The sequence below is a fragment of the Crocodylus siamensis genome, chromosome 15 (assembly GCF_052110815.1).
Source record: "Crocodylus siamensis isolate JL-2025a chromosome 15, ASM5211081v1, whole genome shotgun sequence".
Taxonomy (NCBI): domain Eukaryota; kingdom Metazoa; phylum Chordata; order Crocodylia; family Crocodylidae; genus Crocodylus; species Crocodylus siamensis.
In genome coordinates this window covers 51,641,665-51,666,756 of record NC_143409.1, presented here as the reverse complement: position 1 = coordinate 51,666,756, position 25,092 = coordinate 51,641,665, and the positions used below count along the sequence as shown (strand labels likewise).

Genomic DNA, 25,092 nt, shown 5'->3' with positions numbered 1-25,092 from the left:
TGCAGAGCCCAGTAATTTGTCCACTCATGTAAGAGATAGAATCATAGAAAGAAAGAGCTGGAGGGGACCTTTGGAAGTCATCTAGTCCAACCCCTTCCTCAAGACAGGTACATCCCAATCCAAACCTTCCCATACAAGAGCTTGTCTAGCTTACTCCTAAAACTTCACAAACAACTATGTCTCACAACTACAAGGGATATACTCCATGGACATCTAAAACACCCTAACCTGCCACAGGTAAGGCAGGGGGATGAGGGCAATGTCGGTATCCTGCCAGTGCAAGGCTGTTGAATCCTTGGATTTCTTGAGTGCAAGATGATCCAGAAGAACTGGCACACCCCAATCGTAGTCCCCTGCCCATAGCCAACACCCAATGCTTCTGAGGAAGGCAAAGGAAAAAACGCACGCAGACCGTGACATGTAGCAACAGAAGTGGGAAAAATTGCTTTCTGGCCCCATGTGGCAACTAGAAAAGCCTAAAATCCTCTCCACTCTGTTCTGCACCCTAGGGACCGCAAATGACTCCATATGAGCAATGGGGGTTCAGGTTCTGCCATCGATATATTTTTAAGCATTAATAAAAAGGTGGAATACCTCCACAGAGGAGAAAGAGGCTTTGTACACACAATAATCAATATCTTTGTATACCCAATAGCCTGAAGGTTAGCATGCACACCTTGGATATGGGATTGCATTCTGATCCAATTGGGCAAAGCAGGGATAATTTGAGGTCTCACAAATAACACGACCACTGAGTCATCTGGGGTCTCTCTCTCTCCCTCTTTTTCCACCAATACTAGAACCCATGAGACCTCAGCAGTAGGCCTCTGTGCAGCGGCTAGTATTCGCTTTGGCATCAGGTTCAGCTGATTCGGGGGATGCTGATTCGATTCGGTGATTCGAATCACTGTCCTGATTTGATTCAGCCAAATCCAATTAGGAGATTTGGCTGCTAGGCCAGGCCCATCCCCTCCCTGCTCTCTCAGCTCCACAATGGCTGCCCCGCCTGCCCCAGCCCCTGGCACACGTTACAAAGAGAGCCCCAACTCATTGGGTGCTGCTGGGCAGGGGGTGATCCCCATGGCCTCCGGCTACCCCCTCATTCCCCCAGCCGCACCACGGGTGCCCCACTCAGGCCAGCTCCAGCCCTTTAAGAAAAAAAAAAGAAAAAAAACCCAGACTCACTGGTCCTGCCCATGGGGCGAGGGGGTGATCCCCGCTGCCCCCCCACTGCCCTGTGCCACATGAGGGACTCTGCATGAGCCCTCAAAGCCCTGAGACCACTGCAGGAGCAGTGAGTTTTGGGCCTTTTCTCCTTTTTTTTCCTTAAAGGGCCAGGGCTGGCCCAGGCGGGGCACTGGGGATTCCCCGCCCCCACACAGACACACCACTCAGCAGCACCCAATGAGCAACAGGGCTTTTCTTTAAAGTACTAAGCTGGGGCAGGCAGAGGTCAGAGGGGGCTGGCAGGGGTCCCCCCATGGTCCCCTCCCCCACCCCTGGTACTTACCAGCTCACAGTCAGCTGCAGATCCCTGCGGCAGCCACCAGGGACTGGGGACTGCCGGAATCAAAGCTCTCTGAATCATTTCCGAAGATTCAGAGAGCTTTGAATTGATTCATACCTTAAAATTGGTCCTCTGATTCTGTGGCTGAATTTCTGAATCAAGCCGAATCTCCTCTGAATTGAATCACCACCTGAAGCTTCACGCAGCCCTACTCAGCAGATGACCAGGTCTGGGTACTTAATGTCAGAGGAGAGAGTTTCTGGCTCAGGACCAGAAAAAAGAAGGATGCAATTCCTTGGTCAGAAGCTAATATCTCCAGCCCCCTTAATCAGCTTCATTAAAAAGCTTCCCCACCTCCACTGCATTACACTTTACCTTTGTACTTTCTTTCAGCAGGAAGAAAGAGGCAACGGGAGCTCCCAAGGAGAGTTCATCCTACTGGGCCTTTCTGACAATCCATACCTGGAGAAACTGTTTTTTGTGGTCTTCCTAATCTCCTATGTCCTGACATTGCTATGGACCTTGGCCGTCATTGTAGTCTCGCAGCTGGACCCCCATCTCCACACACCCATGTACTTCTTCCTCAGCAACCTCTCTCTCCTGGACCTCTGCTCTACCACTACCATTGTGCCTCAGATGCTGGTGAATTTACGCAGTGCCCGTAAGACCATCTCCTGGGCCGGCTGCATGGCCCAGCTCGTCATCTCCCTTGGCCTGGGTTCCACTGAGTGTGTCCTGCTGGCAGCCATGGCCTATGACCGATACGCTGCTGTCTGCCACCCCTTACGCTACACGGCCATCATGAGCCACAGCCTCTGCCAGTTGATGGCAGCTGCATCCTGGCTGACTGGAATCACTGCCTCCACTGTGCAAACGAGTTTGACCCTGAGGCTACCCTTATGTGGGCACAATTGTATCAATGACTTCTTTTGTGAAGTGCCAGCCCTGCTCAGCATGGCCTGTGCCGATACCTCCATTAATGAGGCTGGCCTCCTTGCCGGCTCTGTGGTCATCTTGCCCGTTCCTCTGGGCCTCATCCTGGTCTCCTACGGCTGCATTGGCGCTGCAGTACTGAGGATCCGCTCAGCCGAGGGCAGGCGCAAGGCCTTCAACACCTGCACCTCCCACTTAGTTGTAGTGTCACTCTTCTTTGGCACAGCCATCTACGTCTACCTGCAGCCCCCCTCTCAGCATCCCCAGGACCAGGGCAAGACAGTTTCTCTCTTCTATGGCATCATCACTCCAATGGTGAACCCTCTGATCTACACACTGAGGAACAAGGATGTGCATAGGGCCCTTAGGAAAGCCTTCAGAAAGCAGTGCTGGATGCAAAGGACATAAGCCCCAAAATGACATTTGGGTCAGGGCTCTAAGCTAGTTAAAGGTGAAATAGGCAATAGGGATCCACAAAGGAGGTGTACAGGCACAGTCCTATTCCCCTTTCTGACCAGACTGGGAGCAGCAGCTGGAGACTTTAAGTCTCTGAATCATGGAAGAATCCTCCTGTCCCTTCCCCTTCATGCACAGAAGCACTTCCCCTCCCCCTCCTCCATTACCCACCCACCACTGCCACTGTCCCCTCTATCTCTGGCTGACCTGCAGGTGGACTGAACTCCACAGCTGTTCCTGCTGTGCTCCAGCAGGGCAACGGGCTCAGCCCAAAACAGCAGCAGCAGGTTTTCCCCTCGCAACCCACTCCTCAAGTGTTCCCTCTTCTCCCAGGAGAAGGGTTAGAGATGGGGAATCCACCCACTGCACCCACCACAACTGCTGTTACTGTCCCCAGATGAGCCCAAGTCCCCAAGCTATCCACCTTTTCTCCAAGACTGGAAGAGGGTGAAGCATGGCAGCCATCTTGCAGTAGTGTCTCAGTGCTTCTCTTCTTCCACGTTTCTGCTTAAATGAAGATTGATTTGTTCTGTGCCAGTAAATATGGTTACACTGTTGTTGCTAGCTCAGTCTTCTGCCATAAAGTGAAGGCTCTTGAGCTTCTTCTTTTTCTAGGAATGTTTAAAGTACTATTTATTCTACTGAGATCGATGCAAGACAATACATAAATTGTAAGAGAGCCTGTTTCTGCACTACTACGCTTCTTCCCATTCCCATGTTCAGATGTGGCACTAAAAACTTACCCTGTGACAAAGGTCTTGGACCCAACATTAAACTATGAGGGTGGAATGGTGTTGTAGCCAGGATGTAAACAGGGTGGGTGCCTCAAAGGAGACATCATTAGGAACATGATTATATGAGGGAAAAAGTGGTCAGGACTTCTTGTGGCAGGGGAAAGAAATTAAAGGAAACTTGCATTCTGTTTCCCTGCTGGTCAGTTTGTGAACATTCATGTCACTGCTGAAGGATTTGTTCATTCTTTCACAGAAGTTTCGGGCTGATAGCGACCTCAAGAGATCACTGGGTCCAGTCCCCCTGCTCTGGGCAGGAAAGGCTGCTGGGGTCCAGAAAACCCTAGCTAGGTGTGTGTCCAGTCTCCTTTTGAAGATGTCCAGGGTAGGTGCCTGCACCACCCCTACTGGGAGTCTATTCCAGCATCTGGTCACACTAACCATTAAAAAGTTTTTCCTGAGATCAAGTCTGAAACCTTCTTCTAGTAGTTTGACTGTTGCTCCTGGTTCTCCCCAGGTTGCTTTGGTGAATAGTTGTTTGCCTAGCCCCTGATGCTCTTTTCAGTCCCATAAAGTCTTCTCTTTTCAGTCCCATATCTGTCAACCTTTCCCCATACGGCTTGCTCTTCAGACCTCTCATCATATGAGTGGCTTTTCTCTGAACTATCTCAGCTTCCTCCACTTCCTTCTTGAAGTGTGGCACCCAGAACTGGATGCAGTACTCCAGCTGTGGTCTCACCAATGCTGAGTAGAGCAGGAGAATAACTTCCTTAGTTTTAGATGCATTGGTTGATGCATGCAAGATGCATTGGTTGATGGTGTTTAACACCGAAAAATGCAACGTTCTGCATCTTGAGAAAAAAACCCTGCAGCATCCTTATAGGCTCGGCAGTGCTACAATGGCTAGCGCTATGAAAGAAAGAAACTTGGGGGTCATCATTGACCACAAGTTGAACATGAGCCTGCAATGCAATGCTGCAGCTAGTAAAGTGACCAAAACATTGGCTTGCATCCATAGATGCTTCTCAAGCAAATCCCAGGACGTCATTCTCCCCTTGTACTCTGCCTTGGTGAGGCTGCAGCTGGAGTACTGCATCCAGTTTTGGGCTTCACAATTCAAAAAGGATGTGGAGAAGTTTGAGAGAGTCCAGAGGAGAGCTACACACATGATCAGAGGTCAGGAAAGTGGACCTTACAATGACAGGCTGAGAGCCATGGGACTCTTTAGCCTGGAAAAGCGCAGGCTCAGGGGTGATCTGATGGCCACCTATAAGTTTATCGGGGTGACCACCATTATCTGGGGGAACGTTTGTTCACCAGAGCGCCCCAAAGCATGATGAGGTCGAACAGTTATAAACTACAGCAAGATCATTTCAGGCTGGACATAGGGAAGAATTTCTTTACTGTCTGAGCCCCCCAAGGTCTGGAACAGCCTGCCATCAGAGGTGGTTCAAGCACCTGCATTGAACACTTTCAGGAGCAAATTGGATGCTTATCTTGCTGAGATCCTGTGACCCCAGCTGACTTCCTGCCCTTTGGGCGCGGGGGGGTGGACTCGATGATCCTCCAAGGTCCCTTCCAGCCTTAATGTCTATGAAATCTATGAAATCATGACATCCTTGCTGAAACAAAGGTCTTGGTTTAATCAAGCCATTGTTATTCCAACTCTGCTGTATGGCTCGAAAACTTGGACCACATACAGAAGACATCTGAAGCACTTGGAAAAATACCACATACATTGCCTGTGCAAGATCCTTCAGATTAGCTGGGAGGATAGATGCACAAACATCAGCATCTTGGCTGAAGCAAATTCCAACAGCATCAAGGCCATGATCATGCAAAACCAACCTCACTGGACAAGTTATGTTGTTTGCATGGCTGACTCCTGCCTTCCAAAGAGAATCTTTTTCTCACACCTGAAAGAAGGTCAGTGAAGTAGCAGAGGGCAAGGAAAGCACTTCAAAGACACCATGAAGGCAAACATGAAGAGATGTAACATCGACATCAACACTTGGGAGACCCTTGCTCAGGACCGACCAAAATGGAGGAAGGCTCTTTGGGAGGGATCTCAAGATTTTGAAACAGGTCATTGACAGGCAGAAGAGGAACAGGTGGAAAGAACATCAGAACATCCAGTGCAGCAACATGGTGCCCATCTCTCCTGGAAACACTTGTCCTATCTGTGACAAGACATTTGGCTCTAGAATTGGGCTATTGAGGCACCTGCATACTCACTATTAAGATCCTTGGAAGACAATCTTACTCATTCATGAGTGATAGCTCATTATTATGATCATCATTACTGTGCTGAGTATAGATGTCTCAACTGGAGCTTTTGGTCAGGGAGGAGCATTAGTAAATGTATTGGGTGAAGCCAAGATTTGTGCAACAGAGGAATCGGGGTTTGGAAATGCAGAACAGACCTTCCTAACTGGGCCACGTTCTCAGTATTTTGTTAATAAGAACACAGACCTCAAGAAGTGAAGGAGCAGAAATCTAGAATACTTGAACTTTTCTTGTTTTTGGAATATATAAGGTAACATCTCATCTACTGAGATTGTTGTAGGACAATTCACAAATTGTCAAAGAGGCCTGCTTCTGCACTGCCTAATCTGTGTTCCCATTTCATCGATGATGGCAATTCATAAGGTGAAGCTTTGCCTCATGGGACAGGTCCTTAGCAAGTATAAAAAATGAAAAATACAGCTGAATACCATGCACTCAGCTGGGGTAATTAACACTTGCTGAGGGTTTAACTCATTCTATTTAACAGAATATTTTTTTAAAGCAGTAAAGGAAAAGGATAATGTGTCTTCAGAAACATTTCATCAACTTAATTGATTGGCTACGGAGAGGAGATTTGAGAACCTACAACTGAATGTTCAAGTGCCTAAGTGCTATGACTTCTGCGTATGCAGCAGATGTTTTTAATACCTATACAACAAAAAAAAAAGGCTCCAAGATTCCTCCTAGGCGAAAAGCTCTTTGTAGGTGCTGATGACTGTTCGTCCTTGCAAAGTCCTCAATAGAATTCCCAAACAGTGCCTGGCTCATCACTCACCTGAATTCAACCTTTAAGTTGTTGCCTAGCAAGATCCGTGAGGTGTTCCTCAAACAAAGCCAAGTCCAGCCCCTCCAACAATTCCAGGAAACCCAATCTATGCAATGTGTGTAAACATCGTAGCAACAGGTACTTCAGTCTTCCACACAAGTGTTCTACAGAACCTGTCACCAGGCAAGGAAATGAACACCTGTCTCTACCATTCATAGTCCTAATGCCCGGCCCATCACTCCTTTGCCTCGCCAAATACCTCGACTCCATGTTAGGTTCCTGCACCATACGTATGCTTCTTTTTGCAAGAGACTGTCTTGCTCTGCCTGTTTATGGAGAGGATGGTGTAGGTGGAAGAGCCAAGCTGAGTTAGACATGCAGAAAGGGAGGAGATAAGGATACAATGAAAAAGCAATGAAAGGACTAATGTACAAACAGTGCGTTCTGTTGAGAGTAACCATTATCAAGGAGCCAAAGGCAATGCAGAGGAGGGGCCAAGTTGTGAGTACTGAGAAATGTATTTATATTTTCATAGATTTCATATACATCAGGGCTGGAAGGGGCCTCGGAAGATCATCGAGTCCAGCCCCCCGCCTAAAGGGCAGGAAGTCAGCTGGGGTCATAGTATCCCAGCAAGATAAGCATCCAATTTACTCTTGAAGGTGCTCAATTAGGTGCTTGAACCATCTCTGATGGCAGACTGTTCCAGACCTTGGGGGCTCAGACAGTAAAGAAATTCTTCCTTAAGTCCAGCCTGAAATGATCTTGCAGTAGTTTATAACCATTCAACCTCATCAACCTTTGGGGTGCTCTGGTGAACGAACGTTCCCCCAGATCCTGGTGGTCACCCCTGATAAACATATAGGTGGCCATCAGATCACCCCGGAGCCTGCGCTTTTCCAAGCTAAAGAGCTCCATGGCTCTCAGCCTGTCATCGTAAGGTCTGTTTTCCTGATCTCTGATCATGCGCGTGGCTCTTCTCTGGACTCTCTCAAGCTTCTCCACATCCTTTTTGAATTGTGGAGCCCAAAACTGGACGCAGTACTCCAGCTGCAGCCTCACCAAGGCCAAGTACAAGGGGAGAATGACTTCTTGGGATTTGCTTGAGAAACATCTATGGATGCAAGCCAGTGTTTTGGTCGCTTTATTAGCCACAGCATCGCATTGCAGGCTCATGTTCACCTTGTGGTCAATGATGACCCCCAAGTCTCTTTCTTTTGTAGTACTAGCCAGCTTAGCACTGCTAAGCCTATAAGGATGCTGCAGGTTTTTCCTCCCAAGGTGGAGAACCTTGCATTTTTCGGTGTTAAACACCATCAGGGTCTCATCCGCCCACTTGCTGAGCCTGTCCAGGTTAGCCTGGATCACTTACCTATCTTCTGGCGTGGATGCTTTGCCCCAAAGTTTGGTGTCATCGGCAAACTTGGCCAGTCCACTCCTGACTCCAATGTCCACATCATTAATGAAGATGTTGAACCATGTGGGTCCACGGACAGATCCTTGGGGGACCCCACTTGTCACAGGGCACCATGACGATTGACTTCCATCAGTTACTACCCTCTGGGTCTGACCAGAGAGCCAATCTCCCAGCCAGTGGATCATGGTGGACCCAAGGCTGCAACTGGCCAGTTTCGCTAAGAAGTGATCATGGGATAGCAGATAGAAGGCTTTTTGAAGTCAAGATATATGACATCAATCTCTTCTCCCTTGTCCAGGTGATAGGTCACCTGGTTGTAGAAGAAAATGAGATTGGTCAAGCAAGACTTACCCGCAGAAAACCCGTGCTGGCTATCCCTCAGGATGTTGGTGTCGGCCAGTTCAGTAAGGATGGCCCCTTTAATAAACTTTTCTAAGATCTTCCCCAGGATAGAAGTCAGGCTGATGGGCCTATATTTTTCCGGATCCACTTTCCTCCCTTTCTTGAAGATAGGCACCACATTGGCCTTCTTCCAGTCTTCGGGCACTACACCAGAGCGCCAGGAACTCTCAAAGAGCAATGCCAGGGGCTGGGCTATGATGCTCGCCAGCTCCTTGAGTACCCTGGGGTGTAGATTGCCAGGGCCAGCTGACTTGAAGGTATCCAGCCTCTCAAGGTGTTCCTTCATGAGGTCAGCTTTAATGGAAGGCAGGGAAGCATCCTTACCCAGACCTCCCTGTCCCATAGTGGGCATGGGTGTCCCATGGGACTGATGAAAGACCAATGCAAAGTACCCATTTCATAGGTTGGCTTTTTCCTGGGCGTCAGTTGTCAGTTGTCCCATCTGGTTCAGCAGGGGTCCAATGTTGCTCTTGCTTTTCCTCCAGCTCCCCACATATCTGAAAAAGGACTTCTTATTGTCCTTGATGCTCAAAGCTAGTTGGAGTTCAATTGCAGCCTTGGCTTTCCCTGGTTTACTTCCTGAAGGACCAGACCAGTGCAGAATATTCCTCCTTGGAGGTGAATCCCATCCTCCATCCTTTGTAGACCTTCCTTTTAGCCTCAGGAGGTCTGCTAGATCCCTAGAGAGCCCTGACTGTGAAGTAGTTCTTGCAGATGTCTAATCTAAACCTCCTTTCCAATAATTTGTGTCCATTATTCCTTGTTATGCCAGGGGGCACTCGGGGAAACAGCATCTCCCCCAAACCCTTCTGGTCCCCCCTAGTGAGTTTATAGACAGTCACCAGGTCCCCGCTCAGACTTCTCTTGTGAAGGCTGAACAGGTTTAGGTCCCACAGTCTTTCAATGTAGGGTCTGCCCTGTAGTCCCCGGATCATGTGGGTGGCCCTCCTCTGGACCCTTTCGATGTTGTCCACATCCCTTCTGAAGTGGGGCGCACAGAACTGGTCACAGTACTTCAGCTGTGACCTGACAATGTCGCATAGAAGGGGAGGATCACCTCCCTGGCTCTACTTGAGATGCACCTGTGGATGCACGACAAGGTCCGGTTAGCCCTGCCAACCGTGATCTTGCATTGTCGGCCCATGTTCATCTTCGAGTCAATAATGACTCCAAGATCCCTTTCTGCCTCCGTGCTCTCAAGAAGGGAGTTTCCCAGTCTATAAGTGTGCTGCTGGTTTCTAATACCTAAGTACAGCACCCTACACTTGTCAGTATTGAAATGCATCCTGTTTATGTCAGCCCACTCCTGTAACCTGTCCAGATCTTGCTGCAGTCTTTCCCTCCCTACTAGCGTGCTCACCTCACCCCAAATTTTGGTATCATCAGCGAATTTAAACAGGTTGCATTTCACCCCGTCGTCCAAATCACTGATGAAGAAATTGAACAGCACAGGCCCCAGGACCAAGCCCTGGGGGACTCCGCTGCCCACTTCCCCACAGGTCGAATATGACCCATCCACCACCACCCTCTGAGTACGATCCTTGAGCCAATCTGCAATCCATCTGACTGTGTAGGCATCAATGCCACAGTCACCTAGTTTTTTAATGAGGATGGGGTGGGAGACGGTGTCAAAGGCCTTGCTGAAGTCTAGAAAGACTATGTCCATGGCAACACCTGCATCCATTGCCTTTGTGACCTGATCATAAAAGGCAATCAGGTTGGTCTGACATGACCTGCCCCTAATGAAACCGTGCTGGTTGCCCTTGAGCATCATCCCTGAAGCTGGCCCATCACAGATGTGCTCCTTGAGGATCTTCTCAAAGAGTTTCCCAAGGATAGAGGTAAGACTGACGGGCCTATAGTTGCCCGGGTCCTCTCTTTTCCCTTTTTTGAAGATGGGGACCATGTTAGCTATCTTCCAGTCATCCGGCACCCGGCCCGAGCACCACAAGTGCTCGTAAAGCCATGCCAAGGGCCCTGCAATAACCCCAGCTAGCTCCTTCAACACCCTGGGGTGGAGAGTATCTGGACCCGCTGACTTGAACACATCCATCCCCTCCAGAAGTTCTCTAACCGGTCCTCCCCAACCTGAGGTCTGGAGGTGTTCCCCTTGAGTCCATCTGGCGTCACAGTGGGGAAGTCCTAGTCCCTGCACAAGAAAACAGAGGTGAAGAATTGGTTAAAGAGTTCCGCTTTCTCCTCTGGTGCAACCACCAGATTGCCCAGCGTACTTTGCAGCGGCCCCACATTACCCGGTGCCTTCTTCATCCTCCCTATATATTTGAAAAAGGACTTTTTATTATCCTTGATCTTGGACACTAGTCCAAGCTCTATGTCTGCCTTAGCTTTCCTGACAGCCCCCCTACAGTCCTGAGCAGAGGAGGTATACTCCTCTTCAGAGCTAGCACCCCCCTTCCACCGGGTGTATGCCACCTTTTTGGCAAGCAGGCATTCCCGGATGCTCTTGGTGAGCCAGGGGGGCTTTCGGGCACTCTTGCCCCCCTTGCATCTTGTTGGGATGGACTCCCTTTGGGCCCTGAGTATCGTTTCCTTAAGGAACGACCACTCGTCATGGACACTGAGTTCCCCTGCCCTCAAGGACTCCAGCTACTCTCCTCAACTTGTTGAAGTTGGCCCTTCTAAAGTGTAGGGCTACCGTCTTGCTGCAGGCCCTTGACATCCTGCGCTGCATGGAGAATTCCAGCAAGCGATGATCGCTATCACCCAGGAGATCAAGAACCTGGAGGCCCCTTACCAGGTCATCGCCTGTGGCCAGGACCAGGTCCAACAGGGCGTTTCCTCTGGTGGGACTGTGCACCTCCTGGATTAAGTGGAAGTCCTGTATCTCAGCTAGGAACCTCCTGGAATGGTCCGTCCTGGCTGACTGTTCCTCCCAGCAGATGTCTGGGTAACTAAAATCACCCATGATAACTACATCCCTTGCCTTAAGTGCCTCTGCAAGCTGGTCCAAAAATTCCCGGTCCAGCTCCTCCCCTTGGTTGGGGGGTCTGTAGTAGACCCCCACCGTCAAATCGCTCTCCCCATGGTCCCCTTGATGAGTGTGTGTATGTGTGTGTGTCTGTGTCCCCATGTAATTTAACAACTTGAAAATGAGATAAACCTGGAAATGTAGAGGACAAGGTAAATGTATTCAAAGTGCTCTAGTTGCGCAAGGGGGAGAAATAATCCAAATGAAACAAAACAACCAGAAAATACCTCCCAACAGAAAATTTCAATTTGTTACCCAGAACCCATTTATAATTTCAGTTTTGGACAATGGGATATTTTCAAGCAAAACTGCCAGAAACGACACATTTTTTAAATCAAATATTCTTTCCCTCTTTGAACCTTTTTATGTTTTAATTTTAGTATTTCTATGTAAGTTAACAGTTTTGAAGAAATAGAAATACTGTGACAAGGCTGGGTTTAGAAAAAATTCTTTTTTATGAGGAAACTTTAATGGAAACAGGCCTCCGGCTCTAAATTGGAAGCCCGATTAGGTCCTATGAGATATCTTTTATCAGCCCAGCTGAATAGTTGGAAAAATGTTTTTTTGCAGGCGTCTGGGCACAAACCCCCTTCTTCAGGCGTAAGGAGAGTGCAATGGTGTGTTCTGTTCTCCTGGGTGGATTAGAAACCAGTATGAAAAATGCAGGTCTGTGAAAATGGAAATGCTTGATGGTGAGGATCAGAGGCGAGGGGAGGCAATAGGAGGCAAGGAGAAGGGGACACTTAGATGCTACTCATAGCTCGGCTGTATGCACCTGGGAAGAGGAGTTAGCATTTTGTTGAGCACAGCACTACGAGCTAAATGCAAATGCTTTAAAACACTGTTGAGAAAAGAGATCTAAAGCAGCAGCTTTTCTGACCCAAGAGAGGTGAGAGTAGGGCTTTGGCTCAAGAAGAAAAGCAGGAAAACATGCCAACTCTAGCAGGGCAATTGTAAAGCATAGCAAGGCAGGCCAAAAGGGCATTTGAAAAGTGTTTTGTGAAAGAACGAAGAAGAATTCTTTACAAGTACGTCAGAAGCTGGGTAGTAAACTGGGCAGTAGGAAATACTGGGGAGATGCCCATGCGAGATCCACACTAAATAAATGCAGAGAGATCAAAACAAAGTGACAACGGAGGAGGTTTAAAAGCAAATCCATAAATTAAAACCATAAGCAAGTGACCGGGCCCAGATCACATTCCCTTAGAGAGTTGTATAGGAATTCAAACGTGAAACTGCAGGGCTGCTGTTCATAGCACGTCACCTAGCAAGGGCCCCCGTACCAGAAGAGTTTTCAGGTGACAACACAACACCCAACTTCAAAAAAGGGCTCCAGAAGTCATCTTGGGAACTTCAGCCCAAGGTTTTTCACTTCTATCCCTGGAATTTGATAGAAGATACAGCAGGAATACAGTTAGGAGTCACATGGATATAGTTGATGTTTAGGGGAAGTGTCAGCATCATTGTTGTGAAGGGAAATTCTATCCCAAGCATCTGCTGGAGATCTCTGGCAACACCAGTTAGCATGTGGGCAAGAGGGATGCAGTTGATCGAATCCAGTCCAGTTCAACCCAGTCCAATCCAACCCAACCCAACCCACTATGAGGAGCTTCTGACAAGGTCCCTCACTGAAAGCTCTTAAACTTGACCTTTGGGTGAGGGACTATGGGAGTGAACAGAAGGTCCTTTAATAGATCAAGACATGGTTAAAAGACAGGAAACAAAGTGTCTGGGGAAATGGCCATTTTTCAGGCTGGAGGAAGGACAAGAGCGGAGTCCCCTGGGGCTCTGTGCTCGGGACAGTTTTTCCAACATGTTCATCACTGATCGGAGCGAGGGGGTGCACGGCGAATTCTCAGTGTTCCCACAAGATACCAACTGTCCCAGGGGGTGAAATCCAAAGCTGATGGTGAGGAGCTGTGGAGAGATCTCACCAAAGTAACCCCCTACTCGGTGTGAGGAGCGACTGCTGTTCCGGGGCCACTGACTGTTGCTGCAGTCCTTGCTTTTGCTTCTGTCAGGGAAATATCAAATGCAGAATTACTTCCTGCTAAAAAAAGCATATGGATAATTTTTTTGAAATGCTCCTAGGTGACTGTTTCAGATCTTACACTTCCTCCTCTTCCTAGCAGCATACCTGGCAGCCCTGACCGTGAATCTCCTAATAATCACAACGGTAGCCCTCAGCCACCACCTGCATTCCCCAATGCACTTCTTTTTGATAAATTTATTCATCCTAGACCTTGGCTCCATCTCAGTGACGGTGCCCAAATCCATGTCTAATTCCTTATTAAATACCAACTCAATTACCTATGCTGGATGTGTTGCCCCAGTGTTTTGTCTCATCTGCTTCTTGGGAGCAAATGTATCCCTTCTCACGGTTATGGCATATGACTGGTACATTGCCATCTGCAAGCCACTGCATTATGAGATAATAATGAACAGGCGAGCTTGTGTCCAGATGGCTGCCAGTGCTTGGGCTGCTGGTTTCGTGTACTCTGCACTGCACACTGGGAACACCTGTAGTCTACCCTTCTGCCACTCAAATACCATCAACCAGTTCTTCTGTGAAATACCCCAGCTCCTCAAGCTCTCCTGCTCTGACTCATACCGCAGAGAGCTGGCAGCCCTTGTCTTCAGTATGTTTTTATGTTTAGGCTGTTTTGCTTTCATTACTGCTTCAGATGTTCAGATCTTCACCGCAGTGTTGAGGATCCCCTCTGAGCAGGGGCAGCAGAAAGCCTTCTCCACTTGCATTCCTCACCTGACTGTGATCTCCCTGTTTATCGCCACTGGCGCCCTCGCCTACGTGAAACCCACCTCCAACTTCCCATCCTCTCTAGATCTTCTGACAGCTGTTCTGTATTCTGTGGCTCCTCCAATGGTAAATCCATTCATCTATAGCATGAGGAACAAGGAGATCAAATGCGCTCTGAGAAAACTGCTCCAAAGGCAAATGCTCTCCAAGAACAGGACGTCCCTTTTTACTTTGTGTGTTTGGTGTACTTCTTTGTTTCTTTAGATCTATGATTAAATCATGAAATTAAGTTTTCATAATGTCGTGTGCATTCTGCTTATGAAACACGACAGTTCTCAGCTACATTCAGCAGTGCTAGAAACACTGTGGTACTCAGCTGGAGTCATTTTGTGTTAACATTGTTCAAGTGCAAGTGAAAAACTCTGGTGTCCCTTGTGCCACCTAAAATAAATCCCTTTAGTTCCAAGACGACGATGACTTGTGGGATGTGGTTTTCTAAATGGTATGATGAATGATTTGGATGCCACAATAGAGAGCTGCCTGAGAAAATTTGCAGCTGACACAACCTGGGAAGGCTTGCAACCCCCCTGGAGGACAAGATTGGAATATGCACAGTTTTAATAGATCAGAAAACTGGGTGAGAGGTAACAGGGGGAAAGGCAGTATGGATAAATTTAAGATGTTACATCCAGGAAAAAGTAATAAAAAACACAAATACAGAATGGGAGATAAGTGCCAGGGAGCCAGCATTTATGTGAAGGATCCAGGAGTTTTGGGGGATCACAGCCTCAACATAAATTGGCAGTTTGGTGCAGCTTTAAAGAAAGCAAATGCAATCTTTGAGCTGTATTAAGAGGTGTAAAACACTTGAGGTGACAGTGACATTTCTTACTGCTGGTCTGGGCTTCACTTTTTAAGAAAGAAAGGTGGTAGTTGCAGCAGGTATCCAGGGGGGTGAGAAACGTAATAAAAAAGTCTTTGAAAGGTGAGCTGTATAGGAAAAGTTTGATGGAACTGGACAAAGATATTTAGGGCAGATAATCTTTAGGGTCATTTTTAATGCTGATTGTATGATAATGTTCAGGATTATTGCTTCTGCAATAGATTCACAGATCTAATGTAAGTATGTCATGAGTAAGGACTGAAGATTAAATGTGCCCCTAACAGTTGTTTAACCTACATTTAATCTCACCAAGTTAGGTAAAAATTCTCATATTACAAAAGCCTTAATCTGCCTGTCCGTAAGGCTTTATTCACACTCTGACTGGCAGTGTATAGTCCCTAAGAATAAATTTCCACGTAACAACATGCATTTGGCCTGGTTGAGGAACCTTCAATAGACTCCACAGAATCCTGTGCAAGGACATTGGGAGCCAGGGCTTGGAGGTGAAAGAGCGAGAATGAGAACTAGGTTTGGTAGAGGTACTCTAGATTTCTACCTTTGTAAATGACCTCAGCTTTCAAAGAAGGATGGCATGAATATATCTTGTTATCATGCAGACAATTATGCTACAAGTTGATTATATTGGTAAAGACACAGCATAATACAGAAGTCATAATAAAAATGGCAACACCTATGGGTGGATGCAGGATTTCCTAAAGTGGTGTGCAGCACACCATTCTTCAGATGATGGGGGGATAGGGTAAGGCATGGATGCAGCCCCTGCATACACATCTGGGGACACATGCCCCCCCTGCCCTCCCGGGCTGCATGCCCCACCTCCCCATGCCCCCCACATGAGCTGCTCATGGCTCTGCCCCCTCCCTACCCAGGCTGTGCAGGGCTTGACCGTCCCTCACTGCCATTGGGGGTGGGCGGGGCCGGGAATGGAATCCCCAGCAGTGAGGGTGGAAGGGAGTGGGGATAGGGCTAGGACTAGGGCTGGGCCTCAAACTACATGGCCCCGACAACTCTCTCCCCCTCCCCCCACCCCCTCTGTTGTACATAACTGGATTGATTATTGGACCCAGCATTGAATAGAGCATGGCTTTTATGAGATCAAGAGTTGATGGGGAGCTGGGGTAGGCTTAATGCTGTCCTGGCTCAGATGGGCACTGTACTGAAGATCTGAATGTCTGATACAATGAGGAAACTGCCCAGAGGCACCAGTGGTGCTTCTTTCAGGGGGGTCACATGCACCCACGGACACACCCTGCGCATCGCCTATGTCACTTGTTATAGGCACCCCCAGTTAACTGGGACATCTGAGCCAGAAAGAGAAGCTCAGGGCCTTCTCAGAGATCCCATGACTTGTGCTGGGAGGGAGATTAAACTACAGCATAGCTCTGCTGTTCTGCTAACATCTGTACAGCTCAGACAGGTTACATCTGGGCTTTTCCTTCTGAGCTGTGCAGGACTCCAGGGAACGACTCCCATGAGCCTTTGGAAGAAAACAACGGCAAAATTGCCGTCTTGCTTTGGTCCTTTTCTACAAGGTGGGGTTGAGGTCAGCTGCACACTCAGAAACCTGGTTGGATTTACTTCAGTCGCTCAGTGACAGAGGGAGCAGAGAAAGACCTCTAGGTTATCTGTGCTTTTGGGGATCTAGACTAGTGGTTGGTGCAGAGGAGACTGGAGAGAGCAACTGGACAAGAGTAAAGGATTTTGGCAGGGCAAGCCTGAATATGACACAAGAGACAAGAAAACTTCCACAAAAACAATTTCAGTAAGTTTTCTGCATCAGTGAAGTGTCCTGTCTACCTGTAAAAGAGTGAAATCATTAATGGAGCTCCCCAAAGCCTGGATGGCTATTAACACTAGCTGGAAATCAGGCCTTAACCAGGGAGCTGGAGCCTCCTGTTAAGCAGCGGGAGAAGACTGACCAGAACGGCTGCTCTGGGAGTAAAGAAAGAGCCAACGTAAGGGCTGCAAGCCTGAAACTAGGCCACCTCGGGAGGGAGGGGCTGGAAGTCAAGTCTGAACAAGGAAGACTAAAACTCAGGAAGCCAGTTAAAGTCACCTGATGCAAGCGATAATCAGAGACTATATAAGAGCGTGCACAGCAGCGTTGGCAGCAACCAGGGAGGAAAACCCTGAAAAGACCAGCGGCTGGAGGCAGCTCCCCCAGGACCCGCACCCCATAGAGAGAAAGAGGAAGCGCGGCAGAGCTCGAGCAATAGACAGAGCCTTTGGGAGCAGGGTGAGAGACCTGGGTCGGGGAGTGCTCCGAGTGAGAGTCGTTCACTCTGAACAAGGAGGATTTTGTTGTGTTAAAGCAACGACTCATTTTCCTCTTTGCTCATTTCTCATGTTTCTGCCCTGGTGGGGCTGCCTCTCTTAGGGACAGCATGCCGTTTTTGTTCTTGCGTAAGCTTAATCATTGTTGGGGGGGGATGTTGAGTTAAGATGTGAACCTGCCTCTCTGTTTCTTCTACAACCAGTGGGAGAACAGGGCAGGACCAGGTCCCAGTGTTGCCCAGAGCAGGAGGGAGACTGGACCCAGTACAAAAGAGGGCAGAGAGAGAGCCCAAAGAGGGAGAGACCAGAGGCTGGGGGCCCACAGCACTAAAGGGCAAGACTGGGGTCGTGTCCCAAGGTTGGGAAGGACAAAGCAAGGGCTGGTGCCCAAATAAGCCAAGGTCCGGTGTGGTGGACCCGAGCCAGGTAGAGTGGTGGGGTGGACGCGGAGGAGGCTGAGATCCCAGTTAGGGAAAAGGACCAAACAGTAACACCGGGGCAGCATGGACATGGCTGTAGAGGCAGTTCGTGGCCATGGACACAGCCTGCTGCTCTGGAGATCTCCCAGAGGCTCCTGGCACTGGCTTTGGCTGCAGATCAGATGAAAGATCAGATCAGCCCATCTCCCAGTCACATCTGTCATGGCAGGGCCAAGCCCACCGTGCTCAGCAATAACCTCACCCATTAAAAGAGCCAGGTTCTGGCTGGAGGAGCTGGCGTGGTGGGGGACTCGGGCAGGGAAGGGTCTTTGGAGCTGCATGGGGTATGAGAGAGCAGCAGGAGGGTTATGAGAGGGGAAGGGCAAGAGGGTGTAGCCATCCTTGGCCCTTGTTGGCTCCATCCAGGTACTAGGAGCAAATCTAAGGAAGTCATGTCTCAAGAGATGCCTGCCCTGCCCTGCCCTGCCCTGCCCTGCTGCTCCTCCTGCTGACCCTGCTGTCAGCCTAGCCGACCGTGGACAGCAGGGAAACACCAAACGAGAAGTTTTGGAGGGAGCACATTGACCCGTTTACTCACCCACCGTATAATGACCTCTACCGCAATCACAGGTTGAGGAACCAGGGAATGACCTCGGACAAAAGCAAGACCCCGAACACCTTCATCCATGTGCCCTCATCATCGATAAATAGCATCTGTACAGGGGCTGGGAATAACACACACAAAAATTTTTACTATAGAAACAATAACTTCCTTGTTACTGAGTGCACGTTTGTGAGAGGCTCCCCACCAAATAGCTCTGAATACATGGCTATGTCCAATAATCAGAGGATTTACATTGCTTGCACCAGAAACCTACCTGTGCACCACAGCCCAGTGATCCAGTGCAGGCTGTGGCAGAAAGCCAGCTTGGTTTCTCCCCAAAATCTTTGCCCTGTGACAATGTGATTAAATCTCTGTGCTGTGACCATTTGATTAGGATGGGCCCAGCAGAGCAGGCACCCTATCTCTTTAGGTCTCCTGAGCTGGCTGCATCCCTGAGGGAAGGGGAAACCTGCTCCCTCTGCCTACGAGACTGGTATCACCTACCTGGGTGAGGGGCATCTACCTGGTGGGCTGGAATCTGCCTGGCAACTAATGATGTATTTCAAATTGGTTGGCGGCCAGCCAACCGGAGCTGACCTCCACTGGACTAGGTGAGTGAGGTCACAGGGGCTATATAAGTTAGGACTGCCCAGAATAAGGGGGCAGTAGCCATACGGGGGACTCAGAGGAGCTTGACCATCTGAAACTGGCTCTCTCCCCCAAAACTCATGAGCTAGAAACGGCCTGCCTCCAGAAGGAAACTTCACCTGCCATTGGAAGATGCTTGTGAGTAAGCTACTCCGGATTTGGTTAGATATCTAGCTGGCAGTAACTCAGATGCGAGATCAAAAGGCGACCTCAGCCAGACTCTTTGCTCTTTAGGATTCCTAGGATATTGCTCAATCTTCTACCATATTTTCACCCTACTCCTGTAATCAGTAAAGTTCTCCTGTGTGACCGGTGTGGGAGACTTATTGAGGGGTGGGTCTAAATTATGCCTAAGAGACCTCTTAGGTCTACAGACTAAGGGAGACTTTACCTTTTGCCCCCAACTTGGGAAAGTGCCCCAAGTGCCTGTACCGAGTCGAGCACCCATAGGACTTTAGGCCTGTGTTTCCCCGAGGACACAGGGTCAAGAGAGAGCCCCTTCTCGGGGTGGTGGCAGCTATGTTACCCCCGGGGTAGCGAGTGTGCTCCAGAAAAGGGGTCGGCCAGACATAAGGCGCCCCGCACGCCAAGTCCGCAGCCCTCCGAGGGATCACCCCCTATGGAGGAACACTGGAGGTACCAGATGCGGTTAGAAGCTGAAGAGCGGGAGCGACAGAGCAAGCTCAAGTATGAGACAGAGTTGAAAAAGATGAGACTGGAGATCCAGCGTGAGCAAGAGAAGACACCCATGGAGCTGGAGGTGAAAAAGATGGAGCTGGCAGACAAGACAGCACAGCGCGAGGCTGAAGAGGCAAGGCTCAAGCGCGAAGCGGAGGCCGAAGAGGCAGAGGCCAAGCACAAGCACAAATTAGAGGTACTCCGTCTACAGCCCAACGGGGAAGATGCGGGCCCTCTGCAAGTGCCTGGGGGACACCCCAAACCGAACTCCACAGCCTTTTCTCACTACCGACACGGAGACGATCCTGACATATTCCTCAGCATCTTTGAAAGGCAAGCCTGATGGTGAAAGGTGCCCGAGGAGGAGCACACGATGCACATGGCTGCTGTGGTAGATGGCGACATGGCGGTGGTCATGAACAGCCTGCCCTCAGATGCAGCTGATAATTATGATACCTTTAAACAGGCCGTGTCTTCAAGGTTCAAGTTAGGACCGGATTATTTCCGGAAAAAATTCTGCAATCTCTACCCACAGCCCGAGAAGTCAATGGCTGATTTTATGGCCCTGTTGTGGGATGCACTCATTAAATGGGCAGACGGAGCCAAGGCTGACACTAGAGAGAAGCTACTCCATCTCATAGTGCTGGACCAATTTTACCACCGCTGTCCAAGGGAGATTAAAACCCTAGTCAAGGACAGGGGCCCCAAAACCGGCCCTGAGGCCGCTGAAATTGCCGATCAGCTGTTGCTTAATCGTGACGGGTCAGACAAGAAGCCTCCCTACTCTGGGAAGGGACAGAAAAGGGTCCAAAGAAGGGGGAAGGGAGGGCCAGGTCCAAAAGGGGAGAAGGGGCCATCCCAGACCAAGCGTAAAGAGGCCCCTGATTCGACCAAATCTCCCAATTCAGAAAAGAGGGGGTGCTATAGCTGCGGGGAGCCGGGCCACATCAAGCCCAACTGCCCAAAGTTAAGCAGCAGACCCAAGCCCATCAGACATGCAACAGCTGTAAGCAGTGAGGGGGGAGACCTGAGCCCCTCTGAGGGGCGTGCCTGTTGCTACAGGATCACAAACCCAGGGGAGGTGGTGGCCCCCCACCAGACCAAGATAACCGTCAATGGGAGAACCCTTATTGGGGAACTGGACACAGGGTCCAGCGTGACATTAATCAATGCCAACCTTGTTTCACCTGCAGATATAATCCCGGGGAGGACGCTTACCACTCAAGGATGTGGGGTCTCCACCATGTGAGGTACACCCATTGAGTGGAGAGGCTGCGCGATGTGCATAGAAATGGGTGTGCTGGAAGGGGCTCCGGTCCCCATCCTGGTGGGACGGGATATTCTTGACCTAGAACCCCTGCACCGGGAGGTGGACCAGGCCCTAGAGCTAGAGCCCTACTGCATTAATGCGGTGACTTATCTACAGAGCAGAAAGGCTAGAGGGGGAGGATTAGAAACTCCCCAAGAGACAGCCACACCATCGGCTGCACTGGGAGAGGCCCCAGCGGAGGGTGATTGCACACCAGTCCATGAGGGAACTAGCAACCCTGAGGGTGGGCTAAGTGACAGTCCCAGGGAGGTGTCTAGTCCATCAGTGGCAGAGGGAGGCGAGCCTCTCCAGGAGGAGTCCAGGGAAGTCCCTGAGGGTGAAGGTGCACTCCCTGCAGGAGCCCCCAAACTCTCTGCTGATGGCTTAGCTGGGCAAGAGGAGTTCAGGCAGGAGGTCCTAGCGGACCCCGGCTTGGAGGACCTCCGGCAGATGGCTCAGGAGCAAGAGACCGAGTTCACCACAGAGAAGAGGGAACAGGTGGTCTGGGATCAGGGACGTCTCTATCGGTTGTGGGTACCAAAGAACCATGCCGAGACCTGGGAACCCCATCACCAGATCATAGTACCTCGTCAATACAGAGCACAATTGCTTTCCATGGCTCACGATTTACCATGTGCTGGTCACAGGGGCAGGGAACGGACACGCCGGCAGCTGCAGGTGAACTTTTATTGGCCCAGAATTGCCCAGAATGTGACGAACTACTGCCGATCATGCGAGACATGCCAGCGGACGGGCAAAAGTGGGGACAATCGAAAGGCTCCCTCCCTATCATTGATCAACCCCTCCAAAGAGTGGGGATAGACTGTGTGGGCCCTCTGAGGCACAAGACCCAGAGAGGGAAGAAATACATCCTGACTCTAGTGGACTTTGCCACTTGGGACTCGGAGGCAGTTGCCCTGACCTCCAGCGAGGCACCTGTGGTTGCTGATGCCCTAACCAAGATCTTCTTTCAGCCGGGTTTTCCCTCCGAGATCCTGACCAACCGGGGTGGAAACTTCCTGGCGGAGGTGATGAAGGGCCTGTGGGAGTGCTGTGGGCTGAAACACCTCAAGACCACAGCCTCCCACCCTCAGACAAATGGGCTAGTAGAGAGGTTCAATGGGACCTTGAAAGGGATGCTAAAGGCCTACGTGGACTCGAACCCCAATGGCTGGGATGAGAAACTGCCGCATTTGCTCTTTGCCTGCCGGGAGGTGCCCCAGGAGTCCACGGGGTTCTCGCTGTTTGAGCTGATGTTTGGGAGGCGAGTTCGAGGTCCTCTCGAGCTGGTGAGGGAGGAGTGGGAAGGGAAAATCCCTTCCACTGAGACCTCTGTGGTGGAGTATGTGCTGAACTTACCCGGTGCTCGCCCGGTGGTGCTCGTCCAGACGCAGGACGGGATCATCCGGTTCTGTGTGGACTACCAGAAGCTGAACACTTTCACCACCTCTGATGCATACCCTATGCCCAGGATGGACACTTTGCTTGATCGCCTGGGCCCAGCCAAGGTCATCTCTACTCTCGATGTCTCCAAAGCATTCTGGCAGATGGCACCGGATCCGGATGCCATAGCCAAGTCAGCCTTCACCACCCCGTGAGACTGTATGAGTTTACGGTTTTATCTTTTGGTATGCACAACTCTCCTGCATCCTTTGAAAGACTGATTAATAAGCTGCTACAAGGGTGTGAGCAGTTTGCCATGGCGTACATCAATCACATCAGCATCTTCGGTCAGGACTTTGAATCGCACCTGATTCATCTGGCCACCGTGTTACCTGTCAGCTCCATGTTCTTGGGGACCCCGGACACAGGACACAGCCTGTCTGACTCACAAAGAATTGCCCTCCCCTCTACCTACACAGAAACTGATTCAGATGCAGTGAGAGACACACCTAAATCCCTCCAGATAAGGGTGACAAAAGTGAAAGAACTGCCCTAGGTCTCATGTACGTGAGAGATGGAGAACAGAAAGCCTGAAGCAGAGACTGCAGTGAATTCTGGGGTCAGCGAAGCAGGGGAGCAGTGCATGATGGGGAAGCTGTGCTCCAAATGCTGATCAACCCTCACACCCAGCTCAGCACTTATCAGACCTGTTCTAATCTGGATTTACAAAGGACTTTTCCTCCTCCTCCCCCCCCCACCTCTAAGCAAGAGCAAGTTTACTAGACATCTCGGGCCATACATTCCCCGGTCCCACTATGGAAACTTAATTGGCTACAACTTGGTTGCCGGGTTAGGGAGCGCTGAGGCAATAGACCGAGTCAGAGGGGGTATGGGCAACATTTGAACAATGGGACAGGGTTCATTGCAGCGTCCAGCCCGTTGGAGCCCTGTCCACACGTGTTGTCATACTTTTCCCGAGACGACTGGTGGAAGTCCTCTCCACAACAGGTTATGAACACTCCAATAAGTGCCTGAAGTCTGTTAAAAGACTGTAGTAAGATCTGGAAAAGTCATGCCAAGCTGAGGCTCATTCACAGCAAGTAAAAATCCAAAACTCTGATGGCGCAATCTATTGTTTCTGAAGACACCAGGAGATATCCCATCAGTATATCTGCTATCCGTAGGAATGTCAAGCTGGCTCCCAAGCAGGTGTTTCCTGAGTATCAATCAAGTTCCTGAGATGTTCCACCCAGATAACCCCTGGTCAATAGAAAGGACAATTTGATTTACACTATTGAGAATGCTTGAAAGAAGCTGAACTGGGGGTATAAAAATCTGTAAAAGCAGCAGCAGTGTGTGCTGACACCGCCCGCTTTCTTCTGGAGAGGCGGCAGGAGGCCGATTGTCTCCCTTCAAGGATCGTGCTGACAACTTCGATCTCTCGGCTTTGCAACCCGAGTGCCTTGGACTGGGGAGATCCCAGCTCGCTCTCTCTTTTCTCTTCTCTCCCTCTAAGCAGAGATTTCTGAACTTGAACTGTATTAGTTAAGCTTGAGCTAAGTTTCCCCAAATACTTAGTAAATCCAGCGTATACTGTGACTGTTTGTGTTTAGTTTTTCCTTTGCATGTTTATTACTACTATTGTCATTATATAGTTCATCTACTTAGCAATAAATAACTTTTATAGTCAAACTGGTGGTAATTGGGTATATTTTGCCTTCTTTACTTCTTTTTCCCCACTTGCTCTGCCACAAAGCTCCTTTTACATGAGCTAAAGATCCCTGTGTAGCCCAAAAATACTGTGGGGTCTGCTCATCAAGAGGCTAAAAGATTGGGACGTGCTGAGTTCGAAACACATAAGGGGATCAGCTTGTACCGGCTGATTGACCCAGTTTGGCTCAGACGTGCCCTAATGAACTGAATGCTGGCCCATGAGGGTGTCAACTGGACACCCAGCCCAATTCAGAGGTATTCTGTTTAAGTGTGTGCTTGTGTCTGACTGTGGTTATTGTTGCTCTGATGAACTGATTCTTGGCCTATGAGGGTGTCAGGCGTGTCACGTTAATCTGTGTGTGGTTGTGGGTATGACTGATTTGGGGACTGGAGGAACCCAGCCCCACCGAACTGAGTCCTGCAAGTTCGCTCCACTGGGGGTGAGGGCTTGCAGGGGCAGAGATACAGCTCCGTATAGAAACACCAGTGACACAAGCAGCACATTGGTGGAATTACCAAGGCCCTCGCCCTAAGAAATGCGCACACCCCAAAGTAGCGGGCAAATCTGGTAACAGCCTCGGTCAACCTCCCGGCCCCTACGGCTGGGGCCACCTCTCCGTGGCGGGCTGCCGTGTGGTTTCCCACGCACTGCAGTGCACACAGTCCTACTATTGACACGGCTCATTATTTACAAAACAGTGGACATCCGAAAGCAGTTAATAGCAGAAATCGAGCTGTAGAAAGCAGGTAGCGATGCACTCAAGCACGCTGTACACATTGCATCAAAGGCCCCCTCAGTCCAACTCCCCCGCGTAAACCTCGGCCTGCGGTGATTTCAGCAGGAGCACAGGGGGCTCAAAGGACATCAGCTCTCCTTCACACCGGCAACACAGAGCGGTGGCTGGTCTCTGCTGC

The 25,092-nt window shown here is 49.8% G+C and overlaps 2 protein-coding genes across 2 annotated transcripts; both read left to right on the top strand.

Moving 5' to 3' along the window:
* The first annotated feature begins 259 nt into the window (after positions 1 to 259).
* LOC149852781 (olfactory receptor 2G3-like) lies at positions 260 to 2,848 on the top strand. The gene is made up of 2 exons (XM_090028414.1): positions 260 to 265; positions 1,901 to 2,848. The coding sequence occupies exons 1-2, from the start codon at positions 260 to 262 to the stop codon at positions 2,846 to 2,848; spliced, it is 954 nt and encodes a 317-aa protein (XP_089884540.1).
* A 9,516-nt stretch (positions 2,849 to 12,364) lies between these two features.
* Positions 12,365 to 14,509, top strand: LOC149852780 (olfactory receptor 14C36-like). Its single transcript, XM_090029865.1, has 2 exons — positions 12,365 to 12,382; positions 13,592 to 14,509. The coding sequence occupies exon 2, from the start codon at positions 13,694 to 13,696 to the stop codon at positions 14,507 to 14,509; it is 816 nt and encodes a 271-aa protein (XP_089885991.1). The 5' UTR covers positions 12,365 to 12,382; positions 13,592 to 13,693.
* Positions 14,510 to 25,092: the final 10,583 nt, after the last annotated feature.